General features: G+C 42.0%; 1 protein-coding gene across 2 annotated transcripts in view; it reads right to left on the bottom strand.

Annotated features, from left to right (window-relative positions):
- The window catches only part of LOC118392850 (excitatory amino acid transporter 1-like), a 33,922-nt gene extending 16,497 nt beyond the window's left edge, over positions 1-17,425 (bottom strand). For both annotated transcript variants that reach the window (XR_008063687.1, XM_052461067.1), the window contains exons 1-4: positions 17,242-17,425; positions 15,415-15,710; positions 14,003-14,140; positions 358-562 (exon numbers count right to left, since the gene is read on the bottom strand). Coding sequence is in view for 1 of the 2 variants with exons in the window: in XM_052461067.1 (XP_052317027.1) it covers positions 358-562; positions 14,003-14,140; positions 15,415-15,595 (524 nt within the window). In the remaining variant the exon portion in view is untranslated. The remainder of the gene's footprint in view (positions 1-357; positions 563-14,002; positions 14,141-15,414; positions 15,711-17,241) is intronic.
- Between the last annotated feature and the right edge of the window lie 7,453 nt (positions 17,426-24,878).

Genomic DNA, 24,878 nt, shown 5'->3' with positions numbered 1-24,878 from the left:
AACAACAGAAGAGCAACAGGAAGCAACAACAGAAGAGCAACAGGAAGCAACAACAGAACTTCAACAGGAAACTACAACAGAACAGCAACAGGAAGCAACGACTGAACAGCAACAGGAAGCAACAACAGAACGACAACAGGAAACTACAACAGAATAGCAACAGGAAACAAGAACAGAACAGCAACAGGAAGCAGTATAAATTACAGTTGCGACTCTAACTCAACACCAAGTGACCTCGTCAGCAAGTTCCGGATCTCTTGGCGTAACGGTTAAGGTGTTGGGTTGACAATCGCTGGACCTGGGTTTGAGTCCCGGTCAGGGCACCACCCTGAATACACAACAATAATTATGTCCTACCTGATGAGGTCCAGGAAAGCGTCAGCAGGGCTGACCTGCTCGATCTTCTGCTGATTTTTGAATTCGTCCTTGGAGCCCTTCCCAGGGTGGATGATGAGCACCATGACGATGCCGATGAAGACTGCGATGACTGTGGTGGTCATGTAGTACACCACTGCCCGCATACCCATCTTCCCAGAGGCACGGCTGTCCAATGCTGCAATGCCTGGTGGGACAAAAAGACAACCTGGTGAGTCAGTCTGAAAATAGAGAAAACACTTGATGACAATCCGAGACCTGCCATGCTCACCAAGTATGTGTCCCAAATGGCTCCCCATTCCCTCTATAATGACTAGGGTGCTATTTAGGACACATGCCACCACTATCCCCTGACGTTTTCTAACACAGGAATTGAAACTAGCTGTGACTTCCAGGCTGGACTGCTTCAGCTGAGTCGCTGTACCTGAGTTTGAATCTCTTTGACGGGATGTAAAGGATGTTAAAGTGAGACATTTTTTAAAATTGTTATTCTGTGGAGGATAACATACTGGGACAATAAGCTTGCTTCAATAGCAATGACGTTAGTTAGCGACATATTTTCAGTGTCAGCTGTTCTTATGGGGTATTTCCCCCAGTTCAGCCTTTTGTGTGAATAAGATGTATGTGTTCTTTTCAGAGGTGCACTGTGTGACCCCTACATGGCCCCCAGTCTCTCTCCTCTGCTCTCCCCCTTTACACACTAATCTTATTGCCTGCAATTCTCTTTCTTTACCCCCCTTTCCCTTTCGGACAACCCTGGGAAAACTTGTTGACTTAGTCCAGCTTGCACAACTACATTGATTCTCCCCCATCTCTTTGGCAACAAGAAATGCAGCCACCGCATTTTCATCCTTTAGAGTGAAATAATTACTTTCTCATTCAGAGAACGTTCATTAAACCAAAGTGCTGTACACCCTTAGGAAAAGGGTTCCAACAGGGTTCTTCAACTGTCCCCACAGGAAGAACCTTTTTGGTTGCAGGTAGAATACTTTGTGGTTCCAGGTAGAACGCTTTTGGGTTCCATGTAGAATCCTCTGTGTAAAGGGTTCTACATGGAACTCAAAAGGGTTATAAATGAAACCAGAAGGGTTATTCAAAGAGTTCTAGAGGCGAGGAGAGTAGAGGAGACATTGTGATGTTAGAGCTATGCCAATAAAAATTCACAGCCATCCAGCACAATACCTATTCAGTTCCTTTAGGTCCCGGACAATGAGCATGAGGCCATTAACTCTGTATAGGGTCTGTCCTAAATGGTACTCTATTCATTTAAAAGTAGTGCACTACATAGGGAATACAGAGCCTTTTGGGACGCAAACCCAGATCTCTGGCATTAGCACAACAGACAAAAGTGAACTATTTATTTGAAGCCTGTCAGAAGTAGATGTTCCCTGCAGGGTTCCTTCATTTATTGAACTGATGCAAATGCAGATAGTCTGTCTGATGTTCTATATTTACTTAGACCTTTTATGAACAGTGATTTTTAGGACAATTTTTTTATGGCAAAAACATCTTGAAGACAACTGATCGTGCCAATCAAGACACTGTTTAGGTCTACATTGCCAACTGTGCATCAACAGTGTGGTGTTTACTTTAAAATGAGAGATTATACATACATCCAGATGAGCAAAACAGAGGCACAGTGCATTCAGAAAGTATTCAGACCCCTTGACTTTTTCCACATATAGTTACATTACAGCTTTATTATAACATTGATCAATTGTTTTCCCCCCTCATCAATACCCCATAAATGACAAAGTTTTTTATTTTGAATACATTTATAAACATTTTTTTTTAAACTGTCTTTTGCTTTGTCATTATGTGGTAGTGTATGTAGATCGATAGGGGAAATACAACTATTTCATACATTTTAGAATAAGGCTGTTAACGTAACAAAATGTGGAAAAAGTCAAAGGGTCTGAATACTTTCTGAATGCACCTAGTTAGTGTAAAAAAACCTATTAGTCTGATTTAGCCATGGGCTAGAACTAACGAGTGGGTTCATGTGAGCAGAGGCCCCACCACACACCCCTTGTATAACCTCCACGGCCCCACCCCCTGTCTCCCAATTCATCCACCCACCCACCCTTTAAACCTCTGCACTTCCCTCTTATGTGGGGACATGAAATGCCTGTCCACAATATGTTTTTCTCTTCTAGAAAGCAACGGAAGGAAATGCAGTGTTCTATGTGTAGTAAGAGGACAAGGAGGGAGAGCCATGAGGGCCCTTGTCACAAGCAGACCACACATAACAGAGGCCTCTCTCTCTCCCTCTCTCTCAATTCAATTTAAATTTAATTTTAAGGGTTTTATTGGCATGGGAAACATATGTTAACATTGCCAAAGCAAGTGAGGTAGATAATAAACAAAAGTGAAATAAACAATAAAACATGTACAGTAAACATTACACTCACAGAAGTTCCAAAAGAAGAAAGACATTTCAAATGTCATATTATGTCGATATACAGTGTCGTAAAGATGTTTTTTTTTTAAATGTATTTTTATTTCACCTTTATTTAACCAGGTAGGCTAGTCGAGAACAAGTTCTCATTTACAACTGCGACCTGGCCAAGATAAAGCAAAGCAGTTCGACACATATAACAACACAGAGTTGTTGGAGTAAATGGAGAACATGGAGTAAAACAAACATATAGTCAATAATACAGTAGAAAAATAAGTCTATATACAATGTGAGCAAATGAGATGAGATAAAACCTGTTCGGGCTCATGCAAATTTTCGCAGCTTTTTGTTAAAAATCGCGCAACATTTCAGCGCCCTGCTACTCATGCCAGGAATATAGTATATGCATATGATTAGTATGTGTGGATAGAAAACACTCTGACGTTTCTAAAACTGGTTAAATCACGGCTGTGACTATAACAGAACCTGCGTTTCATCGAAAAGCGCAGGAAAATCTGATCACTGAAAATGGGATAATATATCCATGCACCACTTCAACTTATTGTTAAACGTGAACCACATTAAATGGGGCCGAGGTTGCAATACCTACAGCTTCCACATGATGTCAACAGTCTTGTCATTTGCCTACGATTTGTTTCTTGGTCAAACAGACACAAGTCAGCGCAGTTCTTCCGGTCTCCAACCGGATATTTTGGTTGAGATTTACCCTGACATTATTTCCAGACGTACAGCTATAGAATATACATCGCCTCGTGATCAATTTGATCACTTATTAACGTTTACTAATACCTAAAGTTGCATTACAAAAGTATTTCGAAGTGTTTTGTGAAAGTTTATCGTCGACTTTTTTAATTTAAAAAAATGACTTTGCGTTATCAAACTCAGTTTTTTCCTTGATTACAGTCTTCATAGATCGATATCTAGGCTATATATGGACCGATTTAATCGGAAAAAAGACCCAATAGTGATGTTTATGGGACATCTAGGAGTGCCAAGAAAGAAGCTCGTCAAAGGTAATGAATGTTTTATATTTTATTTCTGCGTTTTGGGTAGCGCCGGCTACCGCAAAATCTGTCGTGTTAGGTGACGTTGCAGTATTTTGGGGGTACATGCTATCAGATAATAGCTTCTCATGCTTTCGCCGAAAAGCATTTTACAAATCTGACTTGGTGGATAGATTCACAACGAGTGTAGCTTTAATTCACTACCTTGAATGTGTGTTTTAATGAAAGTTTGAGTTTTATCAAAAACTATCGGTGGCGCTCTGAAATTCCGCTGAGTGATGTTCCTGCATGGGAACTGTATTCTCGTCATCCTCAAGAAGATAAGGGAGGTAAAGGCAATACATAGGCCATAGTGGCGAAGTAAATACAATATAGCAATTAAAACACTGGAATGGTAGATTTGACAGTAGGTGAGTGTGCAAAGTAGAAATACTGGGATGTAAATGAGGAAAATAAATAACTAAATACAGTAGGGGAAGAGGTAGTTGTTTGGGCTATTTATAGATGGGCTATGTACAGGTGCAGTGATCTGTGAGCTGCTCTGACAGTTGGTGTTTAAAGCTAGTGAGGGAGATAAGTGTTTCCAGTTTCAGAGATTTTTGTAGTTCGTTCCAGTCATTGGCAGCAGAAAACTGGAAGGAGAGGCGGCCAAAGGAGGAATTGGCTTTGGGGGTGACCAGAGAGATATACCTGCTGGAGTGCGTGCTACAAGTGGGTGCTATGGTGACCAGCAAGCAGAGATAAGGCGGGGCTTTACCTAGCAGAGACCTGAGGATGACCTGGAGCCAGTGGGTTTGGCGACGAGTATGAAGCAAGGGCCAGCCAACGAGAGCGTACAGGTCGCAGTGGTGGGTAGTATATGGGGCTTTGGTGACAAAATGGATGGCACTGTGATAGACTGCATCCAATTTGTTGAGTAGGGTGTTGGAGGCTATTTTGTAAATGACATCGCTGAAGTCAAGGATCGGTAGGATGGTCAGTTTTACGAGGGTATGTTTGGCAGCATGAGTGAAGGATGCTTTGTTGCGAAATAGGAAGCTAATTCTAGATTTAACTTTGGATTGGAGATGTTTTATGTGAGTCTGGAAGGAGAGTTTACAGTCTAACCAGACACCTAAGTATTTGTAGTTGTCCACATATTCTAAGTCAGAACTGTCCAGAGTAGTGATGCTGGACTGGCGGGCAGGTGCAGGCAGCGATCGGTTGAAGAGCATGCATTTAGTTTTACTTGTATTTAAGAGCAGTTGGAGGCCACGGAAGGAGAGTTGTAATGGCATTGAAGCTTGTCTGGAGGGTTGTTAACACAGTGTCCAAAGAAGGGCCAGAGGTATACAGAATTGTGTCGTCTGTGTAGAGGTGGATCAGAGACTCACCAGCAGCAAGAGCGACATCATTGATATATACAGAGAAGAGAGTCGGCCCAAGAATTGAACCCTGTGGCACCCCCATAGAGACTGCCAGAGGCCCGGACAACATGCCCTCAGATTTGACACACTGAACTCTGTCACAGAAGTAGTTGGTGAACCAGGTGAGGCAATCATTTGAGAAATCATGGCTGTTGAGTCACATCTGTTGATGTGCAAATGGTTAAAGTACAAAAGGGAAAATAAATAAACATAAATATGGGTTGAATTTACAAAGGTGTTTGTTCTTCCCTGGTTGCTCTTTTCTGGTGGCAAAAGGTCACAAATCTTGCAGCTGTGATGGCACACTGTGGTATTTCACCCAATAGATATTGGAGTTTGTCAAAATTGGATTTGTTTTTGAATTCTTCGTGGATCTGTGTAATCTGAGGATAATATGTCTCTAATATGGTCATACATTTGGCAGGAGGTTAGGAAGTGCAGCTCAGTTTTCACCCCGTTTTGTGGGCAGTGTGCACATAGCCTGTCTTCTCTTGAGTGCCAGGTCTGCCTACTTTCTCAATCGCAATGTTCACTGAGTCTGTACATAGTCAAAGCTTTCCTTAAGTTTGGGTCAGTCACAGTAGTCAGGTATTCTGCGACTGTTTGGGGCCAAATAGCATTCTAGTTTGCTCAGTTTTTTTGTTAATTCTTTCCATGTGTCAAGTAATTATCTTTTAGTTTTCTCATAATTTGGTTGTGTCTAATTGTGTTGCTGTCCTGGGGCACTGTGGGGTCTGTTTGAGTTTGTGAACAGAGCCCCAGGACCAGCTTGCTAAGGGGACTCTTCTCCAGGTTCATCTTTCTGTAGGTGATGGCTTTATTATTATGGAAGGTTTTGGAATTGCTTCCTTTTAGGTGATTGTATAATTTAATGGCTCTGTTCTGGATTTTGATAATTAGCGGGTATCGGTCTAATTCGGCTCTGCATGCATTATTTGGTGTTTTACGTTGTACACTGAGGATATTTTTTGCAGAATTCTGCATGCAGTCTCAATTTGGTGTTTGTGAATTCTTCTACCGCTGTCTCTTTCTCTCTCTACCTCCGTCTCTCTCTCACTCTACCTCCGTCTCTCTCTCTCTCTCTCTCTCTCTCTCTCTCTCTCTCTCTCTCTCTCTCTCTCTCTCTCTCTCTCTCTCTCCTACCTCCGTCTCTCTCTCTCTACCTCCGTCTCTCTCTCTCTCTCTCTCTCTCTCTCTCTCTCTCTCTCTACCTCCATCTCTCTCTCTCTCTACCTCCCTCTGTCTCTCTCTCTCTCTCTCTCTCTCTCTCTCTCTCTCTCTCTACCTCTCTCTCTCTCTACCTCCATCTCTTTCTCTCCTCCGTCTCTCTCTCTCTCTCTCTCTCTCTCTCTCTCTCTCCTCCGTCTCTCTCTCTCTCTACCTCTCTCTCTCTCTCTCTCTCTCTCTCTCTCTACCTCCGTCTCTCTCTCTCTCTCTCTCTCTCTCTCTCTCTCTCTACCTCCATCTCTCTCCTCTCTCTCTCTCTCTACCTCCGTCTCTCTCTCTCTACCTCCGTCTCTCTCTCTCTCTCTCTCTCTCTCTCTCTCTCTCTACCTCCATCTCTCTCTCTCTCTACCTCCGTCTCTCTCCCTCTCCCATCTAACAGCCAACATAATTTGAAGGACAGGCAATGTCAGAAATGATCTAGATATTATGGTACAATTTATCAGTAACATATTGGGGTAAACTACACATATTGGGGTAAACTACACATATTGGGGTAAACTACACATATTGGGGTAAACTACACATATTGGGGTGTACACTAAACAACATGGATATTGGCAGGAAATGGAAAACGCTGTTGTACATGTCGATCGAGGTTTTCCAAACATGCTCAAAGGGTGACATGTCTGGTGAGTATACAGACCATGGAAGAATTGGGCCATTTTCAGCTTCCAGGAATTGTGTACAGGTCCTTGCGACATGGGGCCATTCATTATCATGCTGAAACATGAGGTGATGGCGGTGGATAAATGGCCTGACAATGGGCCTCAGGATCTCGTCATGGTATCTCTGTGCATTCAAATTTCCATTGATAAAAAGCAATTATGTTCGTTCCATAGCTTATGCCTGCTCATAACATAACCCCACTGCCACCATGAGGCGCTCTGTTCACAACATTGACGTCAGTAAACCGCTCTCCACCTGACACCATACATGCTGTCTGCTATCTGTCCGGTACAGTTGAAACCAGGATTCAACCGTGAAGAGCACACAACTCCAGTGTGCCAGTGGCAATCGAAGGTGAGCATTTGCCCACTGAAGTCGGTTACGACGCCAAACTGCAGTCAGGTCAAGACCCTGGTGTGGACGACGAGCACGCAGATGAGCTTCCCTGAGACGGTTTCTGACAGTTTGTGCAGAAATGTTTTGGTTGTGCAATCCCACAGTTTCATCAGCTGTCCGGGTGGCTGGTCTCAGACGATCCCGCAGGTGAAGAAGCCGGATGTGGAGGTCCACGGCTGGCATGGTTACATGTGGTCTGCGGTTGTAAGGCCGGTTGGACATACTGCCAAATTCTCTAAAACAACATTGGAGGCGGCTTATTGTAGGAAAATTAACATTACATTCTCTGGCAACAACTCTGGTGGACATTCCTGCAGTCTGCATGCCAATTGCACACTCTCTCAAAACTTGACACATTTCTGGCATTGTGTTGTGTGACAAAACTGCACATTTTTAGAGTGGCCTTATTGTCCCCCAGCACAAGGTGGAGAAGCTGTTTTAATCAGCTTCTTTATTAACCACACCTGTCTGGTGGATGGATTATATTAGGAGAACTGCTCACTAACAAGGATGTAAAAAAAGAAAAAAAAGAAAAAAAATTGTCCACAAAATATGAGAGAAATAAGCTTTTTGTGCATATGGAACATTTCTGAGAATATTTCAGCTCGTGAAAAATGGGATCAACACTTTACATTATGTTTTTGTTCAGTATAAAAGTGTCAACCCCATTAACTGTTGTATGGCACAATATATTTAAATGTTTCACTCTTCTTACAATTTTGCAATTCCGAAGTTGTACGTAACATATTTTGTAGCATCAGAAGTCATATTCGCCAAGCTCAACAATATCCATCCATTTTATCACGTCCATGTTTGCATTTGATGGGATCCCAAAATGTTCCCCTAAATTCTATATATGTCGTAGTCTGAATCAAAGTGTTTATTTCAAGTCTCAATGTGGCAGCCACCCAGTGTTAACATCGATGTCATTCTCTAACCATAGACTCCAATGTAGTCAGGCAACAAGAGTTTCCCATTTCATAGTGTAAATCAAACCCTGCGGTGGTTTTATGAGCCAATGACCAACGTAATGTTTCCCACAGCTGTTTAACACAGCATGCTAGATGAGGAAACACTTTCACAGATGTAATATGTAATAATGATAAGATTATATATTTCCAGAAAATAATTGCCCAATATGCTCCTTAATAAAGTTATTCTCTTCTTCACTGTTTTGGGGGGGTTTACTTTAGTCTACACAAAGTTCACAGTATCAAAGAGACCCAAACATTTCCTTTCACTTTCAATGGATTTTTCCTCCATTGTCAAATTCTGAATTATAGATTAAATTGCAACCAGTAAAAATGGGGAAAAAAGACATCCCCCTCACGTTTTTAAAGTGTGAAATGCTTTTTTGGGGAAACATAGGCGCAACATATCTTACTGGAAGAGTCTCTTTTCATGAGGTGAGAGAAAGGCTGCTTTGTCTCTCCAGGCTGTCTCTGCATGGCCACCGTGACCCTTGACCCTACTCGACCCTTGACCCTACTCGACCCGAGTCGGAAGCTCCTGTTGGGTGAAGAGACCGGCGACCACACAGGAGCAGCACCACCGAGTCTCACAACAACCCCTGTTCAGTTCACTCTTCCCCTTCATTACTCTCTCTCCATTCCATCTGTTCATCTGTAACTCAACACTCAATCACCTATCTTTACTCCCCCAAAACAGATCTGAAGGTTTGTGCTCGATACCACAACTTCCCAGAGCTCAGTCTGAACACAGATCCTATTAAATGACAGTCTGGCTGGCTAGCTAACAAACATACTGTGCAGATGTACCTACAAATGCATTGATTAAAGATCCAATGCAGCTGTTTTTATCTCAATATCAAATCATTTCTGGGTAACAATTAAGTACCTTAGCGTGATTGCTTTCAATTCTAATGTTCAAAAATAAACAAAAATAGCTTTTAGCAAGGACTGACTAGGCGTGGTCTGATTGGGGAGGGGAAAACTAAAAACTAGTTGTTATTGGCTGAGTGGTTTCAAACTCTCTTTCTTATTGGTCTATAAACGAATTGACTGCTTGGTGATGTCACCAGGAAGGCCAAAAGTCCATCTCACCAGTCTTTTCAAACAGCTCTTACACGAAAAGGGAATTATCATCATTTTCACTTCACAGTATTATTCTATTTGACATTTTATTCATTTAGCATATGCTCTTATCCAGAGTGACTGACAGATAATGCATTTTAAGATAGCTAGGTGGGACAGCCACATATCATCTTCATAGTAAGTACATTTTCAAATGAAGCATGTGTTTTGTTAGTCCACCAGATCAGGGGCAGTAGGGATGACCAGGGATGTTCTCTTGATAAGTGCGTGAATTAGGCAATTTTCAAAATGTAACGAGTACTTTTGGGTGTCAGGGGAAATGTATGGAGTAGAAATTACATTATTTTCTTCAGGAATGTAGTGAAGTAAAAGTGGTACTTTATAGTATGTTTTACTTAACCTCTACGGCATCGGTGACACTACCACAGGACGGTTGAGCTAACGTAGGCTAATGTGATTAGCATGACGTTGTAAGTAACAAGAACATTTCCCAGGACATAGACATATCTGATATGGGCAGAAAGCTTACATTCTTGTTAATCTAACTGAACTGTCCAATTTACAGTAGCTATTACAGTGAAATAGTACCATGATATTGTTTGAGGAGAGTGCACAGTTATGAACTTGAAAATGTATCAATAAACCAATTAGGCACATTTGGGCAGACTTAATAAAAAATGTTTAACAGAAATACAATGGTTCATTGGATCAGTCTAAAACTTCACATACACTGCTGCCGTCTAGTGGCCAAAATCTAAATTGCACCTGGGCTGGAGTAATACATGATGGCCTTTCTCTTGCATTTCAAAGATGATGGTACAAAAAATTACAAAAGTAAGGTTGTTTTTTCTTTGTATAATTGTATGATTCTCCTACGTTCCTTTCACATTTCCACAACCTTCAAAGTGTTTCCTTTCAAATGGTACCAAGAATATGCATATCCTTGCTTCAGGGCCTGAGCTACAGGCAGTTAGACTTGGGTATGTCATTTTAGGCAATAATTGAAAAAAACAGTCTGATCCTTAAAAGGTTTTTAAGTACTTTACACCACTGTACATACTACAGGGATTTCTTGAAGAGCTTTGGTCTGAAAACACAGAGCTTTGTTTACTATCATGTATCATGTGACATTAGTTCAGAGGATATGTTAATGAAGAGCTGCACGGTACAAAGCGTGTTATTATAGGCCAAGAAGACTTCAAGGGAACTGGGCCAGCCCTCTGTCTCACTCACTGTGAGCAACCACTCAGAAGCCACATGCATAACGCCCACTTCCTGTCAAATACAAACAAGCAGACACGACCAGGTACGAGCCCGTCCGGAATCACTGATGTTTTGGTTTGACTTTGTACATTGGCTAAGAATTGGGACAAATAAATACAAATATCTGTCTTTGGAACATGACCTACGGTCATTTAGAAGCACATCTGGACCCCAAAACAACATGCACTGGTAAACATGGAATAGTGTTTGCTCTCAGGTTAGGTCCTAAATATCACCTTATTCCCCTAAATAGTGTACTTGGCCTGAAGAAAATAAGTTCACGATATAGGGAATAGGGTGTCATTAGGACGTGACCTCAGAGGTACATGGTAAAGTCAAGAATCAACAAACAAAGTGTTCACCTAAATCACATAGCAATATCTATCAATATATACTGAACACAAATATAAACGCAACAATTTCAAAGATTTTACAGAGATAAAATTCATATGAGGAAAATCCTAATCTATAGATTTCACATGACTGGGCAGGGGTGCAGCCAAGAGTGGTCCTTGGAGGGAATAGGCTTACCCACTGGGGAGCCAGAACTAGCCAATCAGAATATGTTTTTCTGGACAAAAGGGCTTTACTACAGACAGAAATACTCCTCAGCACCCACCCAATGACGATTCCGCAGGTGAAGAAGCCGGATGTGGAGGCCCACGGCTGGCGTGAGGCCGGTTGGACATGCTGCCAAATTCTCTATAACGACATTGTAGGCAGCTTATGGTAGAGAAATGAACATTCAATTCTCTGGCATCAGCTCTGGTGGACATTCCTGCAGTCAGCATGCCAATTGCACACTCCCTCATATCTTGACACATACAGTATGTGGCATTGACAAAACTGCACATTTTAGAGTGGCCCTTAATTGACCCCAGCACAAGGTGCACCTGTGTAATGATCATGCCGTTTAATCAGCTTCTTGATATGCCACATCTATCAGGTGGATCGATTATCTTAACAAAGGAGAAATGTTCACTAACAGGGATGTAAATAAGTTGTGCACAAAATGAGAGAAATAAGCTTTTTGTGCCTATGGAACATTTCTGCGATTTTTGGATTTCAGCTCCTGAAACATGGGAAAACAATTTACATGATGCATATATATTTTTGTTCAGTGTAATATTGTATTAGTCAAGAGTTGGAAAAGTGGTCTCATCTAAAGGCTACAGTGCATTCAGAAAGTATTCAGACCCCTTCCCCTTTTCCACGTTTTGTTACATTACAGCCTTATTCTAAAATGGATTGAATAAAAAAAAATCCTCATCATTCTACACACAATACCCCGTAATGACATCACAAACCCCATAATGACATCACAATACCCCATAATGACATCACAAAACCCCATAATGACATCACAATACCCCATAAGGACATGGCGGAAACAGGTTTTTAGAACTTTGTGCAAATGTATTAAAAATAAAAAACAGTAAGCATTCAGACCCTTTGCTATGAGACTCGAAATTGAGCTCAGGTGCACCCCGTTCCCATTGATCATCCTTGAGGTGTTTCTACAACTTGACTGAACTCCACCTGTGGTAAATTCAATTGATTGAACATTATATGGAAATGCACACACCTGTCTATATAAGGTCCCACAGTTGACAGTGCATGTCAGAGCAAAGACCAAGTCATAAGGTCGAAGGCATTGTCCGTAGAGCTCAGAGACAGGATTGTGCCGAGGCACAGATCTGGGGAAGGGTACCAAAACATTTCTTCAGCATTAAAGGTCCCCACGAACACAGTGGCCTCCATCATTCTTAAATGGAAGAATTTTTGAACTACCAAGACTATTACTAGAGCTGGCCGCCTGGCCAAACTGAGCAATCGGGGAGAAGGGCCTTGGTCAGAGAGGTGACCAAGAACTCAATGGTCACTCAGACAGAGCTCCAGAGTTCCTCTGTGGAGATGGGAGAACCTTAGAAGGACAACCATCTATGCAGCATTCCACCAATCAGGCCTTTATGGTAGAGTGGTCAGGCGGAAGCCACTCTTCAGTAAAAGGAACATGACAGCCCGCTTGGAGTTTGCCAAAAGGCACCTAAAGGATGCTTAGACCATAGGAAACAAGATTATCTTGTCTGATGAAACCAAGATTGAAGTCCTTGGTCTCAATGCCAAGCATCACATCTGCAGGAAACATGGCACCATCCCTACGGTGAAGCAGGACAAAGTACAGGGAGAACTGAACAAAGTACAGGGAGAACTGAACAAAGTACAGGGAGAACTGAACAAAGTACAGGGAGAACTGAACAAAGTACAGGGAGAACTGAACAAAGTACAGGGAGAACTGAACAAAGTACAGGGAGAACTGAACAAAGTACAGGGAGAACTGAACAAAGTACAGGGAGAACTGAACAAAGTACAGGGAGAACTGAACAAAGTACAGGGAGAACTGAACAAAGTACAGGGAGATCCTTGATGAAAACCTGCTCCGGAGCATTCAGGACCTGAGACTGGGGCGAAGGTTAATCTTCTACTCTAAGCACACAGCCAAGACAACAAAGGACTGGCTTCAGGACTAGTCTCTGAATGTCCTTGAGTTGCCCAGACAGATCCCGGACTTGAACCAGAACGAACATCTCAGGAGAGACCTGAAAATAGCTGTGCAGCGACGCTCCCTGTCCAACCTGACAGATCTTGAGGAGATATGCAGAGAAGAATGGGAGAAACTCCCCAAATACACGTGTGCTAAGCTTGTAACGTCATGCCCAAGAAGACTTGAGGCTATAATAACTGCCAAAGTACCGAGTAAAAGGTCTGAAAATTGAAATGTGATATACGTTTTTTATTTTGAATAAATGAGCACAATTTATACAATGTTTTTGCTTTGTCGTTATGGGGTTTTGTGATGTCATTATGGGGTTTTGTGATGTCATTATGAGGTATTATGTGTAGATTGATGAGGAAACTTTTCATCTGTGTTTTTAGGGCAGTAGTAGCAGTTAATTTATTATAGCTGCTTGTCCAGCTAAACCATTCATGTTTTCTCAGCAGTAGTATCGCAACAGTATAGACGATGTTGGTAGAGTTAAAGCCATGGTATGAGCAGTGGGCACGCTCCTGGATGAAGTACAGATCTAGGATCAGCTTCCTCTTCCCCTAAACTGACCCAAGATCAGCGTCTAGGGGCAACTTCACCCAACTCCAGTGTGGTGTGGTGCAATAGGCGGTTCCTCGTCTAACCTGTGATGAGACTGGACACCAGCAAGGGAAGCACCAGCATCTGCAGCATCCTCATCAGCAGCTCTCCAGGAAATGAGAAATACTTCACCTCGCGGTAGGTCATCTTGTACGGCCGCAGTGCAAATCCCAGCCCTATACCTGTCAAATAAAATAAACAACCTCATCTATATAATAGTCTGACTGGAACAGATGCATGCAATTATCCATCCACAATAATCCCACAGATGTATATCTCGTTAAAGAGATCTACACTGAGTGGACAAAACATTAGGAACACCTACTACCACACCCTGTTCAAAGGCACTTATATGTTTAGTCTTGCCCATTCACCCTCTGAATGGCACACATACACAATCCATGTCTCAAATGTCTCAAGGCTTAACAATGATTCTTTAACCTGTCTCCTCCTCTTCATTTACACTGATTAAAGTGGATTTAACATCAATAAGGGATCATAGCTTTCACTTGGATTCACCTGGTCAGTCTATATCATGGAAAGAACATGTTTTGTCCACTCAGTGTATATGTGATTGAAAAAAGGCTTCCGTTTGTACGAAAACTCCTAACACAAGTTGAGGATGTGTCCCAAATGACACCCTATTTCACCTATATAGTGCACTACTTTTGACCAGAGCCTACGGTCGTAGTGCACAATATAAGGTATAGGGTGTGATTTGGACCACTCTATTAGTGTGATCCTGAATTTCAACATGACTCCAGGTGGCAGGGTTAGGGTTCAGGAAAGGAGGAGTAGGGACTTCAATTGACCCTTTCTCTGGGCGCTGTGTGTGGAATTCTATCACAGAGCTTTTCCCAGCTATGGTCCTGCTGGGATAGGCTAAGGGGTTAATAGTTAGAGGTTAGAGGTTAGTGAAGGGTTCCTCCACTCACTTCATCTGACCATTATTCTTCCCTGGGAGCATGAAGGCATGGTGGGGGAAGTTACACTGCTATCAGATGCACCGATGTCACAGCAGATGATCAATCGTGACCAAATTCTCCCATTTTGTATGATGTGAGAAGGAGAATATGAAAACACTGATTCTAAGTGGAGAACCAACCTTCAACACAATGCATTTTCAAATTTTGTTAAACGAAATATAATAATGTGTTTGTTTGTTTGTGTGTGTGTGTGTGTGTGTGTGTGTGTGTGTGTGTGTGTGTGAGAGAGAGAGAGAGAGAGAGAGAGAGAGAGAGAGAGAGAGAGAGAGAGAGAGAGAGAGAGAGAGAGAGAGAGAGAGAGAGAGAGAGAGAGAGAGAGAGAGAGAGAGAGAGAGAGAGAGAGAGAGAGAGAGAGAGAGAGAGAGAGAGAGAGAGATAGGATGAGGAATATGAAGAAATTAATACAAACTCTGTTCTTCCTGGCCCTTTCTCATTTCTCAAACTAAAAGGCTTAAAGACACAACACTTGCCGATGATGACCGCAGCGACAGTGAAGATCACAAAGGCGTTTCTGCGGAAGAAACCCTTGACGTCATCCTTAGTGACACTCTCCACCCTCTGCACAGCCTTCAGGGAACGGGACTGGAGGCCATCGCGGATCTGTCTGACTCGGCTTCGGGCCTGCGGGTTCTCCCCGTTGCTCTTGGTCATAGTTGCCGGTAGTGCTGTTGCTGGTACCACTATATTCCCAACACCTGTGAGGACCTATAGATCCTGATTCTGTGTCCGGCTCCCCACACTGGTCTTAGAGCTGAGATGAGACAATCTGGGGAGGGAAGGAGGGTGGAAAATGTAAGAGAATAAGAGGGCTATAATATGTATTTGTTTAATTCATGTTTTATTGTCAAATACACCAGATAGGTGCAGTGAAATGCATTGTTTTACTGGGTCAGCCACCCCTGGAGCAAATTAGGGTTAAGTGCTTTGCTCAAGGCACATCCACAGATTTTTCATCTTGTCAGCTCAGGTATTCAAACCAGCAACTTTCAGTTACTGCCACCCCAAATCATCACACTTACCAACCACAATCTCTGGACCAAAACCTGGTGCAAAGCCCACCAGTAAAAATGTACCATAATGATCCATTGAAAAATCCCTATTAAGTATCAGACAACTAAAACCCCCAAACTGTACAGTGTGTAGACCTACACGTTCCAATGATAATCACAACTAAAACCCCCAAACTGTACAGTGTGTAGACCTACACGTTCCAATGATAATCACAACTAAAACCCCCAAACTGTACAGTGTGTAGACCTACACGTTCCAATGATAATCACAAGTTAAACTCTCAAGGGGCAAGTGGGAATGAACAGAAAGAAAAGGGAACTTTCCCAAAACAACATCAAATGACATGGATTGGATAATATTTTCACAGAAAGTAAGTCATATAGCCTAAAGAAAGTCATCTATCTATTGCCATCGATCTGATTGCCAATAATTGACTTTTAGATTTCAGTTTTAGGTGAACATCTGTGATATATACTGTATGTACGTATACAAAATATATAAAATAAAGATGAATATATCTGAAGGATAAGGAATACAGACAAGTTCTTTATGCAGTAGCTGTTGTAGTGTAAGAGCCAGCCTGGTCTCATAGACTAGACGTAACAGAGTAAATTTAAATCCGAGATGCTGAAATTAGCATAATATGTTATCTTTGGTATGGTTACATAAGACAGACGGTTACATATAACGAACGTCTAGCAATGCAAAGGTTGCATGTTTCGAACCCTAACCTTAGCCCGAGCCTAGCTAACGTTAGCTACCCAGCTAACATTAGTCACAACGATTTGAAATTCGTGGCATTTCATACGTTTTACAAATTCGTAACATATTGTACAAATTGTAATTCACAACATGATATTAGCAATGGATGATGGACATTCAAAAATGAAGACATACCATAGTAAACGTAACATATCATGCAAATTGGAGTTTTCTTGATTTACTTTTACTATGTTACGTCTACCCCTGAGTCCAGGTTGGCTACATTGCTTGGGCTACAATGAAACAACATAGAACTGAAGGAAGCAAAACTCCACTGCCTTAGTAATGCCACATGTGGAATCACAGAATGTTTTTGTTCAGTCTGAGCTGCCAGATAGTGAGTAATCAATAGAAAGCAACCAATAGTGAACTGCCAGATAGTGAGTAACCAATAGAAAGCAACCAATAGTGAACTGCCACATAGTGACTAACCAATAGTGAGGTATGAGTAAACAGTAGCACACAGCCAGTGGTTCAGTCACATAAACACATTTTAAAAAGTGTGAAGAGAGTTGCTACTGTACCTTTAAACTTTGGGATACCTTCCTTTAGGGAGTAATTTCTTGGCCTTTGCAGGGTTATTTGGGGAAAATCTCAGTCAATAAACAACAGAGAAGAGTAGCTCTTTAAGTCGGAGATGGTACAACCAGTGCTGGAGAGGAGGGAGAGAGGGAATGAGGGAGAGAGGGAATGAAAGGGCCAGTGAGCGAATGGAGGGAGGAGGTGCAGAAAACTCTCTCACACGCTGGAGGCTCACTGAAGAGGGAGGAGATTGTAATCTCCTCCAAGGAACACCTCCCTTTCAGACAGAGGGGCTTGAGGGAATAATGAGGTTTTGCCACAGCAGGGAAAAAGAGGCCTTCTTAATTTTCTTCTTTCACATGCTTTTCAAGCTTCGTCAGTTCAGCTTGAATGGACATGAAAAAGCAGAATCAGAGACCAACAGCTGTGTTATAGCCATCTAAAATATGGACGGAGCTTCCTTTGTCGCTTCCTCCCAAATTCCAGAAGGAACCATCAAACCAATTAACATACAGATATGGTAGTTATGACATAGGCATTCTAATGATTAGAATACTGCTGTTCCTGCCTCCCGAGTGGCGCTACACATTGTCGCTACACATCTTCCTCCCAAATTCCAAGAAGATGACTCCCTCAGTCATGTGCAGTTGTGTTGATATTTGATATCCAGTTTGACCCTATGCTAGAAAACTCAGAATCAAGTGTAGAGTCCAAGCAAATATTGACCGTGTTGCTGTGGTTTTATGCAACTTTACACTGAAATAAACACAGGCCTAAAATATACAGTCAGATAGTAAAATAATCGTTGCGAGGGACTTGAGGGCCAAAGCTCAAACCACTAGGCTACTTGCCGCCCCATATGACTTACAACCTTGTAAATGAATAAAAAATAACAAAAAACATTGGTAAGAGGGAAAATAATTGGCTGTGACGGTACAATACACACTGCATCTCCAAACGTACACATGCCTACGGAACAAACACACAGTAAGTCAAGGCAGTGACATAACAACATTGGCAGCGTTGAACAGCTAATCTGTTCTATTTAACGTTTCTCCTGATGTCCCCGGACCCTCGGCGTCTCAGTGGAGAACCAGTACAAAGAAGCCCTCAGTCTAACTGTCAGGAACAATACAGTACATCTGAGCACAAGATCATTTGTCAGTGGACAAACAGCTCCCGAGTGCCAAATTTCGGTGAGAATCCCCACAGTGCTGCGGTCTCCCCCTGGGGCTTGAGAACGTCTGGATGATTCTCATCACCTATAATATACTGGACTGGCCTGCGCCTGGCTTATTAAACTACACTGGCTGGACTAGGGACCACACTCAGGGGCCTCTCAGGAAGAGCACAGCTATGGAAAGCTTTCTGCATTACAGGAAAACGAGGGCAAAGTTTATGAGAGAAAAAGAAATACAGGACTGCTGATGGATAATAGAATATGAATCAGTTGTATGTAACATTTAAGATTTTCACCACATTTATACGTAAGTAATCAATACGGCGTCGATTCAGTAGTCTGATCCCATATCTGTATAGCAAACTCAGACTGATCTGGGATCAGGTTATTGATGAGTGATCAAGTTGTGGGTGAAAGGAAGGAACCATCAAACCAATTAACATACAGATATGGCAGTTATGACATAGGCATTCTAATGATTAGAACACTGCTGTTCCTGCCTCCCGAGTGGCGCAGCGATCTACCACTACAGACCCGGGTTCGAACCCAGGCTGTGACTGAACCCAGGCATGCCATGATCATTACACAGGTGCACCTTGTGCTGAGAACAATAAAAGACCACTCTAAAATGTGTAATTTTGTCACACGACAAAATGCCACACATGTCTGAAGTTTTGAGGGACCGTGCAATTGGCCTGCAGACTGCAGGATTGTCCGCCAGAGCTGTTGCCAGAGAATTGAATGTTCATTTTTCTACCATAAGCCACTTCCAACATGATTTTAGAGAATTTGGCAACTGGCCTCACAACCGCAGATCAGGCGTATGGCCTCTTGTGGGTGAACAGTTTGCTGATGTCAACGTTGTGAACAGAGTGCCCCATGGTGGCAGGGGGGTTATGGTATGGGCAGGCATAAGCTACGGACAACGAACACGATTGCATTTTATCGATGGCAATTTAAATGCACAGAGGTACCGTGATGAGATCCTGAGGTCCATTGTTGTCCCATTCATTCGCCGCCATCCTCATGTTTCAGCATGATAATGCACAGCCCTATGTCGCAAGGATCTGCACACATTCCCTGGAAGCTGAAAATGTCCAAGTTTCCTTAATGTTCAGTATGATGTTTCCTTAATATTCAGTATGATGTTTCCTTAATATTCAGTAAGATGTTTCCTTAATGTTCAGTATGATGTTTCCTTAATGTTCAGTATGATGTTTCCTTGATGTACAGTAGGGTAGGGTGTTTCATTTGATGTTCATTTGTCAGCCTTACTGAAAATGTTTCTCATCCCAGTGGCTTTTACAAATGTAAAAGAATAAGTCGTAAACACAAACATTTGTTATTGAGATGCCGAAGTACATTATCTTAGCGTCAGTGAGGTTCTGCCTGGAGGAAGGTTTGAGCTCGCTAAGTCTCTTCATGCTGTAATGCTGTGGAGTCTGGGAATAGATTCTGTCTGAAATGCAGAACAGAACAAATTCTGGTATTTCTGTCCCATTTGGTCATGGGGTGACAGTAGGGGCTTATAATGGCCATTGTCATTGCACGTCATGTGAATTTGAAGGGTGTTATCCCTGTGATTGACTGACAAATCAACATCTTTGAAAAATGATATTTAGTGAAAACACTTTTACAAAAATTCACCGTTCAATTACTAAGTTGTCAAGGGTGGAAAGTGATTCATTCTAGGCCTGGGTGAGCAAGCAGAGTGAAGTAGACAAAATAATAGTTAACATTTCCTTAAGGCATGGCTCTCTCAAGATGAAGTCAAAGTTCAAGCTTGTTCTTGTTTCACATTAGTATTTCAGTTCTGTAAATCATTACCACACCTCGTTTCATTTTCTAACACTTCCAGCTTGTTTGAGGGAGGGAACTTGTTTGAGGGTGTGAAATAGGTGTGAAATAGGTGTGAAATGGGTGTGAAATAGGTGTGAAATAGGTGTGCTTATTTACTTGGCTACCTGGGAGTTTGCTTTCCCTCCATGTTTGCATGTTCACTACAACTCCAACCCACTTTATGTCACTGACCACCTAATGCCCCAAGAAATAGGCTGTAATGGACACTGTCACAAAGCGTCCCAAACTAGCTTGTACCCTGCCCTCGATTTCAGTGTGTAAACGTATACCTCTTTGTGGAGATATCCTCGGCTGAAGCTACCATAGGTGGGCTGGGGAGTGGCCCCTCCCAGGGGGTGCTGAATCGGGGGCAGGTTATGGGATCCGTGCTCTACGGTGCCACTCTAGGGACCAGCAGCACTGTGCCCGCTTTGTCCCACAGCATCTTTGTGCCCAAGGTTTCCCATGGATCAGACTTCAAACAAAGGTCTCAACGTGGCCGTAGTCTGTTGTTTAGAAGAGTCCAGGACAAGGCAAGTGGGTTGTTCTCATATCTGAATGGACACTACTTCATCTGCCCACGGATGGTTACTTGTCTGTCTGAGAAACACACTCACATCTTCCTGTACATCACCAGAAATATCCAGTGTATTTCGTAATCTGCTCAGGAGGAGTCCATTTTCAGTTTCATTGGCAACAAGGGCTGAAGAGTTCCTCTTTCACAAGCCCATGGTGTAATTCTTATGGTGCCAAGGGGAGTTATCAGAAACCCAGTAGCAGCCTTTGTTAGTTCCCTGTTTAAAGTTACCTTTCTTTAGAAAGGAGGAAAATACTGCTGATCTTTTTATCCCCCATATTAAACTTGTATTGTTTGATAAAAAAAAAACAATTGACATGAGAAGCCATCAATATCATAAAATATCAAGGCATGACATTCTGGATAAAAACCAAACCCTAAATCAGAGAATAGGTTGCTCTGTGAGAATTCCTACTGCTTTCCTAGCCCAGCCTGTTTAAAGGGACAGTTCACCCAAATTACAAAATGACACAGTGAACAGGTCAACGAAACCAATCTACACCTTGTCCATAGATGGCTTACAGGGCAAAGAAACCAATCTACACCGTGTCCATAGATGGCTTACAGGGCAAAGAAACCAATCTACACCGTGTCCATAGATGGCTTACAGGGCAAAGAAACCAAAATGTAGTTTTGTCATTTGAGTGGACTATCCCTTGAACATTCTAAAAGATGTGGGCGTGGCCCTGTGATTGAAACACAATAGAAAGAGGATGATAGTAGATATCCTTTATTGGAGAATAACATCTTAGAATTGTTCTTATCTGATTATATTGTTTTAATTATAGTCAGTGAACTGCAACTCAGTTAGACATGTCATGTATACTGCATTACTGTAGTATTTGTGAAATGTAATTTGTGAAGAAAGAAATATACCTATCATAACAGTTTGACATTTCTCTGTAGAAAGTAATAAATAGTTAGTAGTTAATAGTATATCGTGGTGAAGATAATGTAATTAAAGTATCCACGTCAGCCTGGTTGTGAACCCAGAGACAAGAGTGTGAACTACTCCCCATTACATATGTTTTTAATGTCGTTCATATAGCTGCCGAAACTCACGTGTCTTATTCTACTGACAATGAAACACCTATTGCAGGAAGGTCTGTAGCCAGTCCCACGGCTGACTTTACCTCGAAGCTACTGGGATTCTCCTTTGTAAGTGAAACCTTTACGTGTAACGACGTTTGAGTTAATAAGACATTGCCGGTTTCATGTGACAGATCGGTTTGTAAACAATCCTCCACAGAGATCAGCGTCACCATGTTGACATCAGTGCCACCTGGTGGTTATCCTTCGGAAATTCAGAAAAATGCATTTGCGAACATTTTCCCTACTTTTTCCAAGGTCTTCGACCACTCATGGAACATGTTTGCATCAACTTCCCTGCATGAATATGTGATTGAATAGGAAGGGCTATACGTTGACTTGGCTGGAGAGAGAGGAGACTCAAGGCCATGGAGGTGGTAGAAATAATACATCTAATACCGAATTGTGAGAGGAGGTTCAATCTTACATGCAAGGGCATAGTACTACATATGGTAATCAGAATAGCACGTTATATTACTAATCTGAACCCTGGGGGCTAAAAGGCAAATAGCTTAAAGGCAGAGAGCAAATTAGTCTTGAGATTCTATAGCAAATCTGAATGCTATATACATGTGCCATTATAAATGTTGGTTGATACGAAACTGATACAGCTTTCAGTTGAACAATGAGAACAGTGAAACATTTGCTACTTCGGGTACAGACAGTGTTCAGCAGCTTGAGCCAGTTCAGGGTCAGATTGAGTTGAGGCCTCTGTCCTGTGAAGCACAGATAAGTATGGAAAACACTTGTATACTTAGGACCATTTGGAGTTACGTGTGTTCACTGAAGTATGTTATTCGTGATATGATTGTAAGCGAAGACATGTAAAAAGATGTGACATGTAAAAAGATGGTTCTCCACCGTCATCAAAGGATGTTTACACCTCACAAATTGATTTGGAGACTAGTGAGAGATGCTTACTGGCAGTGCCAGTCTGGCCAATGAGGTTCTTCTATAAGAGGACTAATCCCTTGTAGTCTGACAGGCTCCTTTGCCCTGTGTGTGTGTGTTACTGGGGAAGGGGGTTAAAATCAGGATGTAGACAGATGGCTTCACTAAGCTCCTGAGAGAGAGAGAGAGAGAGAGAGAGAGAGAGAGAGAGAGAGAGAGAGAGAGAGAGAGAGAGAGAGAGAGAGAGAGAGAGAGAGAGAGAGAGAGAGAGAGAGAGAGAGAGAGAGAGAGAGAGACATTTGGCAGTATGGACCACAGGAACAAACAGGACACGAGCAATGGATGACCTACTTGAAGATTGGCCACAATCTCTGGACATTTTTGGATCATTATGGTTGAATTTACTCGGAGGTCCAGAGAGCGTGGATGACTGGAGCGTCTGTCTGTGTCTGCTGGAACATCTCAGCTTGGACCTCATTGGACAACTAGACTTTCTCCTGGAGGACAGAATGGTGTGTTTTAACTTTCTAGGGCCTCTGAGCTCTGAGGATGCCTATGTTTGGATGTTTTCACATTGCTGACTTGAATGTTATGTGTCATGAGAGCAGGCCTGCGCCTGTATACACGGGCGTATACTTGAAAAGGTCCCAGTAGACCTTAAAACAACCAGTCGTGTAAGAGTTCATATAATCTTCCTTCCAAGGTCCTTGATTAAATGTATACAACATGACATTCCACCTGAATGTAACATCAAATGGGAAGGTGATGAGAAACAGGAAGGAATGCACAGATTGAAATTGAAATCGGATCAAAGAAACGAGGCTGTCTCAGGTGGAATAGAGACTCAAATAGTATCTCAATGTAGGTGACTACATAGAACTGAGTTCCTCAACCACCTGATCATTTTCTTGGAGATGTATTTTTGTGACCCTGTAGAGCTCTGGAAGAGCCAGGATTAAATTAGTGTTTTTCTTAATAAAAACCAATTTCTTTACACAGCACACCTGTGTCTTTACCTTTGAGTCATTTCCTGTGCCTAACCCCCCTTAGACAGTGTAAACCCCTTGCACTGTCACAAAGAGTGTCTCATGTAGAGATGTAGTCTCAGTTTACATAACTCTCAGTAGGTCTGTATCCCAATGCCAGTGTCTGAGGCTGGGATAAATGGACACATCCTGTAGAAACCCATTGACATGGTTTTAGGATGCCTACTTTACAGTTAGGCCTTCAGATTTGGTCTATAGCCATTGATCATTGAAGAATGTAACTTTTAAAGGCTGTCTTTCCCCATGCCTCAGAACCCAAAATATAATCAGTGTATATATATATATATATATATATTTCTCCATTGTTTGTTAAACATATCATTTTGATCTGAATGGTCAGGCCTTGCATCCACAGCTCCATATCCGAATTTGAGAGTGGTTCCATTTTTCCAGCTCCATGCCCCATTAGTTTGTGTGGTCATAATATTGTATTTATTTAATGTAACCTTTATTTAACTAGGCAACTCAGTTAAGAACAAATTATTATTTACATTGATGGCATATTATGTAGGCTACATAATTGAAATAATTGAAGCCTACAGAATATTAGATAGCCTACAGCTATCTGAGCAGCTTACTGATCGCTGCAGCTGTACATAGCCCATCTATAAATAGCCCATCCAACTACCTCATCCCCATATTGTTTTTATTTACTTTTTTGTTCTTTTGAACACCAGTATTTCTACATGCACATCATCATCTGCACATCTATCACTCCGGTGTTAATTTGCTAAATTGTAATTACTTCCCTACTATGGCCTATGTATCAATTTATCCCAGCCTCAGACCTACTGTACATAGATTGTTCTATTGTTATTGACTGTGCGTTTGTTTATGTGTAACTCTGTGCTGTTGTTTTTGTCGCACTGCTTTGCTTTATCTTGGCCAGGTCGCAGTTGTAAATGAAAACTTGTTCTCAACTGGCCTACCTGGTTAAATAAAGGTGAGAAAAAGAAGAAAAAAAACATAATTTAAACTAGCCTACGGAATATTATATAGCCTACATAATTGAATTAG

Source organism: Oncorhynchus keta, chromosome 14 (assembly GCF_023373465.1).
Source record: "Oncorhynchus keta strain PuntledgeMale-10-30-2019 chromosome 14, Oket_V2, whole genome shotgun sequence".
NCBI classification, from domain to species: Eukaryota; Metazoa; Chordata; class Actinopteri; order Salmoniformes; family Salmonidae; genus Oncorhynchus; species Oncorhynchus keta.
The sequence above is the reverse complement of the archived record's forward strand: the minus strand, read 5'-3'. Positions and strand labels throughout refer to the sequence as shown.